Below are 10,508 nucleotides of genomic sequence, written 5' to 3'. Positions count from 1 at the left end.
ATTAGGTCGCCCCTCAGTCTTCTCTGCTTCAACGAAAACAACCCAAGTCTATCCAACCTCTCTTCATATCTTAAATGTTTAATCCCAGGCAATATCCTGGTGAATCTCCTCTGCACCCCCTCCAGCGCAATCACATCCTTCCTATAATGTGGCGACCAGAACTGCACACAGTACTCCAGCTGTGGCCTCACCAAGGTTCTATGCAAGTCCAACATGACTTCCCTACTTTTATAATCTATGCCTCGATTGATAAAGGCAAGTGTCCCATATGCCTTTTTCACCACCCCACTAACATGGCCCTCCGCCTTCAAGGATCTATGGACACACACGCCAAGGTCCCTTTGTTCCTCGGAACTTCCTTGTGTCATGCCGTTCATTGAATACTTCCTTGTCAAATTACTCCTTCCAAAGTGTATCACCTCACACTTTACAGGGTTAAATTCCATCTGCCACTTATCTGCCCATGTGACCATCCCGGCTATATCTTCCTGTAGCCCAAGGCGCTCAACCTCACTATTAACCACCCGGCCAAAATGACTTATCTGATTGCTTGGGAGCCACATGTCCAAGTTTGATGATGGTGTAAATATAGTCGGCATTGTAAATGATGCAGATGGAAACAACAAGGGCTGAATCTTCCATACAATGGCAGTCACTGTCAGATTATCACTTCGTTCCTTGGAGCAGCACATTTCTCGCCCAGACTTCCAACACGGGCCTCCTGAGAAACGTGCACTGTACCTGCTCCCGAAGGCTTTCAGTGCAGGGCAAAAGTGTCAAAACAAATGGAGCCTCGCCCCCTTCTAGACGGCACTGGCTGCTGTATCCTGCTAAATTTAAAGGCCGCAGCCACTTTGACAGGAGAGAAGTTAAGTGTGTAATATAAGTGGGTAGGACGGGTCACGAGGGAATGGTTTGGTAGTGGGGTGGTCGTGGATTGGGGGTTGGCGGCTAGTCGGGTGATCAGGGGAACAAGACTTGAGGAAGTGCCTCTTTCAAATGAGGCTTTCGACTCTGGCCCCATTTGCTTTCTCAGGCCACAGCCCATGACAGAAACAATCCCATGTCACTATTGGAAGAAGAGCAGGGGAGTTCTCCAGGTGTCCCACCCAATGTTCCTACCTCAACCAGCCGTAATTAAAATAGATTAAATGGTTATTTACCTAATTGCTCTTGTTGTGGGGTCTTGCTGTGCATAAATTAGCTGTTATGGTCAGCTACATAACAACAGTGATTGCTCCTCACCAGTAATTAATTCAATGTGAAGTGTGTGGGAATACTCTGAGTATTTGACAATATGCTGCATAAATACGTATTGTTTTAGTCTGGTGTAAAACATCAATTAAATGTTTTATTTCAGAGATCAGATGGCTCAGTCTTCAAACCCCTCATTCTACAGTCAGGAAGAGCTCAACAAACTGAAGTCTGATTTTAAAAAGGGTGGGCTGGAGGCAGTTACACAATTGTTACAGAAGAAGTTAAAAGAGCTGGACAATACAGAGCTTAACATTGCAGTGACGGGAGAAGCAGGCACAGGGAAATCCACCTTCATCAATGCGATGAGAGGACTCCGGAGCGGTGATGAGGGAGCAGCTGTAAGTAGTTCCACAGAAGGTACAATGGAGTCAACTGGATACAAACATCCCAACCTGCCTAATGTTTATTTCTGGGACCTGCCAGGAATTGGAACAGCAAAATTCCCAGCAGGTAAATACCTGAAGAAAATGGAATTTAAAACATATGATTTCTTTATCATTATCCTAGCCGATCGAGTCACAGAAAATGATGTAAGACTCGCTAAAGAGGTGAAACGACTGGGGAAGAATTTCTACTTCATTCGATCTAAAATTGATAATGCCTTCCATCCAAATAGAAAGCAAAGTGGGAAGTTTGATGAAGAAGAAGAACTGGAAAAGATCAGGAGTTATTGTGTCAGGAAGCTGGAAGAGGCGGGAATCTCATCACCCAGTGTGTTCCTGATATCAAGCTTTTTTCCAAGCCAGTATGATTTTAATCTGCTAAATAAAGCTCTTGAAAATGGTCTCCCGAATATTAAGAAAAGTGTGTACATACTGGCCCTTCCAAACCTAAATTTGGAAACTGTACAGAAGAAAAAAGAAGAGCTAAAGAAACGAGTCTGGATGTTGGCAGCACTTTCCGGGGCACTGGGAGCAGTGCCAATTCCTGGATTCTCCCTTTGTTGTGACACTGGGATACTGATTGGTGGAATAATACATTTCCGTGAATGTCTGGGTCTGGATGATGCCTCTCTTCAAAGACTGGCCAATATGGCAGGGAAACCTGTGGAAGATCTGAAAGCAGTGGTGAAACCTCTCCTAATGGGTGAAATTACTCCTGCTATAATAAACAGATTAAATTGGGGTGTCGCTGCTGTTGCCATATCAGCTCTTGAGCTCGCTCTTGACATCATCCCAGTCATTGGATCCATCTTTGGAGCAGGATCATCATTTCTTATGACCTACAAACTGCTGATTGATGTACTGAATGACCTTACGGAGAATGCACAGAGAGTGGTGAAGGCTGCATTTGATCTACAACAAACATCAATCTAGACAGTCAGTGCTGCAGCTGATGTATTAAAGGGATCCGACCCGACAGGAATTTTATTCTACAGCATTCTCTTTTTGCTGATTTCATTCCTGGCAATATTCTTCATCCATTTTAGGGAAGGGTTTTGATGGTGCCCTCTCTGCTGCCCCTGTCTTAACTTGTAGTAAGTCCCGTTCCCCTGTCACCTCTATGGTCGCTGACCTACATTGGCTCCCAATCAAGCCATTTATTGATTTTAAAATTCTCATCCTTGTTTTCGAATCCCCCAAGGCCTCACCCCTCTTTATTCCTATAATCCTCTCCAGCAACACAACCTCCAAGATATCTACACTCTTGGCACCCCCATTTTAATCACTATTGGTGGCTGTGCCTTCAGTTGCCTGGGCCCCAAGCTCTGCAATACCCTCCCTAAAACTCTGCACCTCTCTATCTCGTTTCCTCCCTGAGAGACTCCTTAAAACCTGCCTCTTGGCTGAAGCTTTTGATCATCTAGCCTAATATCTCCTTAGATGACACAGTGTCACATTTTGTTTTATAATGCTCCAGTGAAGTACCTTGGGATGTTTAATTGCATTGAGGCGCTATATAAATATAGGTAGCTGCTGGTGTTGTCCCTGTGTCTTATTTGGTTAAACGATGTGCGTGTTTTTTTTAATTCACAGGATGTGGGCTTCACTGGCTGGACCAGCATTTATTGCCCATCCCTAAATGCCCTTGAGAAGGTGGTGGTGAGCTGCCTTCTTGAACCGCTGCAGTCTATGTGGTGTAGATGTAACCACAGTGCTGTTAGAGAGGGAGTTCCATGATTGTGACCCAGCGACAGTGAAGAAACAGCAATATATTTTCAAATCAGGATGGTGGGTGGCTTGGAGGGGAACTTCCAGGTGGTGGTTTCCCCATCTATATGCAGCCCTTGTTCTTCTAGTTGCTAGTGGTCCTGGATTTGGAAGGGTGTGACAAGAGAAGAGAAATCAAAGGATGAGAATTATAAAAGATCCCACACAATTTCACACACTTAGATGTTACCCAGACCATTTCATTCATTAAACGTCCTGTTCCTAGAATTATAGAATCATACAGCACAGTATGTGGACATTCAGCCCATTGAGCTTGTAGCCAGAAATGTCTGTGTACTTCAATCATCGTGACAGATTCAGTTCCCATGTGTCCATTCCCTTATCTGTGATGTTTGATTCATAGCAAGAGTAGCATGAAAAGGAATCATTCTGGGAATGAGAATAGGGGAAATGTGTTGACATTCAGCCACAAGATGTAAAGTAAAGCTTTAAAGAGGACCGGTGCCTCGTGAGGATCTGACTGGCCATAGACACTGTGACATTCTACTGTATACCACATGGGCAGTCATCAAGGCAAGATATTACCATCAGAAAGGAGACTAACAAAAGCAACCAGCACCTTCCAGACACCCAATGGCGATATCACCGATTATGTGGTCAACACATTGATTTGGGGAAGTGGGAGAAACTCAGTGTCAGATGACGGCCAATCCATCAGTTCTAACTCCGCCAAGAGCAGCCACAGCAAAAAGAGCTGGAATTTGGTTGAACTGCCTGTTCTCTGAGGTTTGGGACATCATCAAACATGCACATGGTGTAAAACAGATGCCACTCCACAACCCAGAAATACACATTAACCACACGAGTCTGATATTTCATCAATGTGTACATTGAAATTGTTGCTGTTCAATTCATGTTCTGTTTCCAAATCCAAGATTCTTTGATTGTACAGCAGTGAATCGTGTTCACAAGAATTGAATCTGGCTGAGGATATTTACCACAGCTCTGGGTACTCATCCCTGTGCCCAAACCCATAGAGACCGGTCAACATGGCACCAGAACAATGCAAGTGTCAGGCTCTAAATAGAGAAAGCTTTTCAGGTTCTCAAAGTTTCTGATCTTGGGATCAATCATCGGGACAATTGTCCCAGTCTCTAAGGAAGATGTTGTTTCATGTCAGATCCATTAATAACTATTTCATTATCTATAGGGAATCCAGCAGGGGCATTGCCCCAGTCTCCAGTGAAGATGAGGATGTTGTCTGTTTTACATCATGTCCATCAATAACTACGTCAGTAGCAGTGGTGAACAGGAACAGCATCAATAAAGTCAACAGGAGTCCTATAGAATTACCAGCTTCCAGCTTTCCCAAGGATGTCATCAATTGCAGACACAAAGCAATCAATTGACTGCCCAGCAGGAGCATTGCCTTGGTGTTCAGTAAAGATGAATGTGCTGTATGTTAGACATCATAAACCATCAACACAGAACTGTGATGTGAGGTTCCTGTGGAGGTGAAGAGGGGCGGGAAAATGATGGGCAGAATTTAATGCTGGCAACATGGGTTCCACCTACTTGTTGGAGATCTGTGGGAACCCGAAGTTGTTTTTCTCTGGGAGACCCAATACAATTACCAAGAAATCAGGCATTTACCAAGATAGCTCCAGGTCTCCCACACAATCAAGCCCCCAATTGGGTGGAAATCCTTCCCCCAGGAACTGCTGACCAAATTAGAGCCAGGCAACTCTCCAGTACTGGTAGCAGCACTGGGAGCAGTGGCCATCGCCAGTACCACACTTGGGCCTGCAATTGAAGATGGCACAGCATCCCCAGATAGATGTGAATGTGGGTGAGATGGGGAGGTGGCCGGAACGGAGTCACCTGCAAAGGAGGGAGGCAGCAGTGAGAGCAGGGAGGTGACTTTCAGCCTCACTCTCCTTCCCAACGTTGAGTCCCTTGATGAGGTACAGAATGCCTGTGAATGGGTGATACCCCCTACTAGGCCGCAGGCAAACCCGACAGGGGCCTCAACTGGCCTCTGGACAGAAAGACCGGCCTGAAACCTTCCCACCCACAACTTGATCAGGGAGAGGAGGGAAGGTGGCAGGATCTTCACCCCACAAGTCCTGCCCCATCAACCGCACCCGCCTTCACTTCCCAGCCTCTCCACTGCCTGCAGGGGGGGCACTAAATCCCACCCATTATTTCAGAAGCAGCAGGAGAAGGTGAGCAGTGATATGAAGAACTGTTTGTGATTATTAATGTGAAATATTGTAATTTTACTCTATACTCTGCTTTACTGTGATTCTGTTAAATTAATTAGCATTATCCATATGTATCAATTCTTACTAATTAATAATTGTACTGTGGGTCATTTTATCTACATGTCAAGAATACTTAGCTAATAATTTTATGTTTTAGAATATAACTTAATTTTAAGAAAGAAAGTTTAACTGCATGGAACTGGGGAAAAACCTAATTTAAAACTGGTAAACATCTGATGTAAATGCAACTGACAAGCCTGACTTTATTACAGTTCAAAGAATGGGTCATGTTTATTGAAAGGTACAAAATGCCTGTGAATGCGTAGGGATACCCCCTACTAGGATGGGTTTATCAAAACGTTGGGTCATTTTGACTTAAAAGGTCAGAGTAAACTGGGAAGATTCATAAAACAGCAGGTGGAGAAATTAAACAAACAATGACCTAGCCGTGGGCCTACCAATGGAGACATGATGTCTGCAATCCTTGTAGTGTGGGTAGTTTAGAGAGATGTTTTGGTTTTGGGAATTAGGGCTAAAATTGGTTTAAAAGCATTTGGTAAACCCTAAAGTGTTGTAAAATCCATTCCTTTCTTCAGATCAAAGAAGGAATTTTACATGAGGGATACTTAACAAAAAGGTTGGTTTTGAGGACATCTCAGAGCTTACCAGATCATCATGGAGATGGGTGGAACTTAGGAAAATTCCCTGGTTTCAATTTATCTGGGTGTTTGCTGAATGAGAGAAGGTAGCCAAAGTAAATATAGTAAAAATGCTAATTTCATCATTCACCATGTGGAATGCGGCTGAGGCTTAATCACAGTTTTGATTTTGTGAAGGAACAGAAACATGCAGGCTTTTTCTAGCTTGCAGTTAGTGGAACAATCTATAGTGGTTCTCATTGAATCTGGTGGTAAAAGAAAGCATGCAGCAGATTAGCTTGGAGATATTGAGAAAGTAAACGTGACAAGGGACTGAGGCATCCACAGTTAAGAGACGGTGAATGAAAGTTTTACCTCTGAGAATAGCTGGAACTGAGGAGAATTAAAGTAATTACCGTAGAACCGTGGCTTGCTTATGGGTGGCCCTACAGAAATAATAACTTTAAGACTGATGTCTCTTATAATGAAAAGGCCTGGGGAGGGGACAGTGGGGGTAAGGAGTAAAACTAATGTATAACGTACATCCATACATAATTATAACCTATCCAGTGGGATTTTACTGTCCCATCAGCAGTGGGTATCATCACAGTAAGGGCAGGAAAGCTCTCCAAATTTTCCCATCCCACCGACGATGCCTGCCATTGGTAGGACTGAGAAATCCCGGCCGTGGTGTTAAGAGTGCTGGTTTTGCTTCATTCTTTAAGTACAATAAAGTTTCTGTGTTTTTTTTTGTTGAAATTGACCTGCTGATTAATTATTGGGTGTTCGGATTTCTCTTTGAATTTCCCTAACTGCATCGTAACATACACTCTAATAAATGAAAATTATTGCAGCATGAATTAACATTTACCTGTTAATATCAGATTGTAATCTAACCAAGTTTTTTTTTGTTTGTTCATGGGATGTGGGTGTCGCTGGCCAGGCCAGCATTTATTACCCACCCCTAGTTGCCCTAGTTCAGAGTCAACCATATTGCTGTGGGTCTGGAGTCACATGTAGACCAGACCAGCTCAGGATGGCAGATTTCCTTCCCTAAAGGACATTAATGAAAACCAGAAGAGTTTTTCCAATGGTTTCATGGTCATCATTAGACTTTTAATTCCAAATTTTTATTGAATTCAAATTCCACCATCTGCCGTGGCGGGATTCAAACCCGGGTCCCCAGAGCATTACCCTGGGTCGCTGGATTACTAGTCCAGTGACAATACCAGTATGTCATTGCCTCAGGCATGTAATGTCCACACACCATGTAATGGATGCAATAAACGCTGAACCTTTCATCTTGAAGAATATGCTGGATATTTATTTGTCATTAGCAACATGGTACTGTGTAGTGCAGCAATAGAATTGACACCTTGTGTGCCATTTGACAACATGAGCAGCCTATCCTTGTTATTGTTGGCCCTTAAAGAGCACAGAATGCCTTCCCCATTGTGTGCAACAATTTTTATCTCAAGGGTCGAATATTAGAGTTCAGGTTTCTCTGAACACTTTTAATTTATGTTCCCAGCCAAGAGGTAGTTTGTACAATCAAGTCAGCTTCGTCTGACTAAATCCACCCCCAACCCCCACCATACCTGCCATCAGTGGTGCTAATAAGGAAATAATCACCCTTTAACATACCTATCATAACTTACAGCCAATGTCCCTGACTCCTCTATCACCATCCCTGGGTCAATCCTGTCCCACTAGGACAGGTCCACCAGACCTGGTGGCAACAGTCAGGAGGAAGTGGAAGTCCTCCACATTGACTCCCGACCCTATGAAGTCTCATGACATCAAGGTCAAAGGTAAGGATGGAAACCTCCTGCCTGATTATCAAAAAACTGCACCCCCCGCAGTGGATGAATCAGTATTCCTCAATGTTGGACACCACTCGGGAGAGGCACTGAAGGTAGCAATGGCACAGAATGATCTCTGTGTGGCGGACTTCAATGTTCATCTCCAACAGCGCCGCTATTGACTGAGCTGGCTGTGTTTTGAGGAACAAATCATTAGACTGGGACTGCAGCAGGTGGTGAGGGAACCAACAAGAAAAAAAAGTGGCCTTGACCACATCCTCACCAGTCTACCTGTCACAGATACATCTGTCCATGACAGTATTGTTAGGAGTCAGCACGACACAGTATCTTCACACTGAGCATAGGTACAGAACAGGTCTAACAGCTCAAAACTAGGCATACATGAGGCACTGTGGGCCATCAGCAACAGCAGAATTGTATTCCACTACAACCTGTAACCTCAAAGCCAGTACAACCCCCACTCTACCATTACGGTCAAGTCGGGTGACCAACCCTGGAATGGATGAGAGCCACACCAGGTGTGTCTAAAAATGAGGTGCCAACCTGGTGAAGCTACATCGCAGGACTACTTGCATGCTGAACAGTGGAAGCAGAATTTGATAGACAGAGCTAAGAGAAACCACAACCAATGGACCAGATCTAAACTCTGCAGTCCTGCCACATCCAGTCGTGAATGGTGGTGGTGGACAATTAAACAACTCAATGCAGGAGGAGGCTCCACAAATAACCACATCCTCAATGATGGAGGAGCCCGGCACATCAGTGCAAAAGATAAAGCTGAAGCATTTTTAACCATCTTCAACCAGAAGTGCGAATAGATGATCCATCTCAGCCTCCTGCTGAAGTCCCCAGCATCACAAATATCAGTCTTAAGCCAATTTGATTCACTCCATGAAGACACTTCTGAGTGAACTGGACACAGAAAGGGCAATGAGTGTTGACAACACCTCAACTATATCAGCAGATCAGAGGCTTGGAATCCTGCAGTGCGTAACTCACCTCTTGTCTCCCCAAAGCCTGTCCACCATCTACAAGGTACAAGTCAGGAGTGTGATCGAATACGCTCCACTCACCTGGATGTGTGCAGCTCCAACAACACTCAAGAAGCTTGACACCATTCAGGAAAAAGCAGGTCGCTTGATTGGTACCCATTCCACAAACATTCACTGTCTCCAGCACCGGTGCACAGTGACAGCAGTGTGTACCATCTAAAAGATGCACTGCAGGAACTCACCAAGGCTCCTTAGACAGCACCTTCCAAACCCATGACCACTACCATCTAGAAGGACAAGGACAGCAGAAACATGGGAACACCACCACCTGGCAGTTCCTGGCTTGGTCAGCGTTTAGTGTCCATCCCTACTTGCACTTGAGATGGTGGTGGTGGTGAGCTAATTTCTTGAACCGCTGCATCCCCTGTGAAGTAGGTTCACACGCAGTGCTGTTAGAGAGGGAGTTCCAGGATTTTGACCTAGTGACAGTGAAGGGATATATTTCCAAGTCTGGATGGTGAGTGGCCTGGAGGGGAATTTCCATGTGGTGGTGTTCCCATGTGTCTGCTACCCTTGTCCTTCTAGATGGGAGCAGTCGTGCGTTTGGAGGTTCTGTCCAACCAAACTGCCCTCAAACAGCTTCCAAAACAAACTGCTGTTCTCTCCCTGTGACCTCTGGTAACCAGGCAACAGCCCAGGTTTGTTCCCTCTCTCCCAAGTGACTGCCTGATCATAAAAGCTTTCCATTAATTAACACTAACGAATCCTTTAGTCATAAAACTCGTTAAAAAAAAAAGTAGACAATAGAGCCTTAGATTTGCTGTCTCCATTTCAAAAGTGAAACTAGATCCCAGGCCAGCTGTCCAGCTCAGCTCATGTTCTTCCATTTTGTCAGAGAAAAATTCAGTCTTAAAGGACATGCTACTGACAAACCGATGTGTGGAGGCGGAGGATGCGGATATGGTTCTTAATGTATACTTTGCGTCTGTCTTCATCAAACAGGGTGACAATGCAGACATTGTAGTTAAGGAGGAGGAGTGTGCCGTATTGGATGTGATAAACATCGAAAGAGAAGTATTAAGGGGCTTAGCATCCTTGACAGTGGATAAATCGCTAGGGCTGGATGAAATTTAACCCAGGCTATAAAAAGAAGCCAGGGAGGAAATAGCAGAAGGTCTGACCATCATTTTCCAACCCCCACTGGTGACAGTTGAGGCTCTGCAGGATTGGAGGACTGATAATGTTGTACCTTTAAAAAGGGAGCAAGGGATAGACCGAATATTACAGGCCAGTCAGTCTAACCTTGGTAGTGGACAAATTATTGGAATCAAATCTGAGAAACATAATAAACTGTCACATAGAAAAGTACAGATTAATCAAGGATAGTCAGCATGGATTTGCTAAGGGAAGATCATGTCTGGCT

General features: G+C 44.4%; 1 protein-coding gene across 1 annotated transcript; it reads left to right on the top strand.

Moving 5' to 3' along the window:
* Positions 1–1,367: 1,367 nt before the first annotated feature.
* On the top strand, positions 1,368–2,573 carry LOC144677852 (interferon-inducible GTPase 5-like). The gene has a single exon (XM_078537856.1). It carries the CDS (start codon positions 1,368–1,370, stop codon positions 2,571–2,573), a length of 1,206 nt encoding a protein of 401 aa, XP_078393982.1.
* The last annotated feature ends 7,935 nt before the right edge of the window (positions 2,574–10,508 follow it).

This window comes from Cetorhinus maximus, unplaced genomic scaffold (genome assembly GCF_964194155.1).
Source record: "Cetorhinus maximus unplaced genomic scaffold, sCetMax3.hap1.1 HAP1_SCAFFOLD_3177, whole genome shotgun sequence".
NCBI classification, from domain to species: Eukaryota; Metazoa; Chordata; class Chondrichthyes; order Lamniformes; family Cetorhinidae; genus Cetorhinus; species Cetorhinus maximus.
The sequence above is the reverse complement of the archived record's forward strand: the minus strand, read 5'-3'. Positions and strand labels throughout refer to the sequence as shown.

Coding starts and splice junctions, on each gene's coding strand:
- LOC144677852 (XM_078537856.1), top strand. CDS start 1,368: ATGGCTCAGTCTTCAAACCCCTCATTCTACAGTCAGGAAGAGCTCAAC.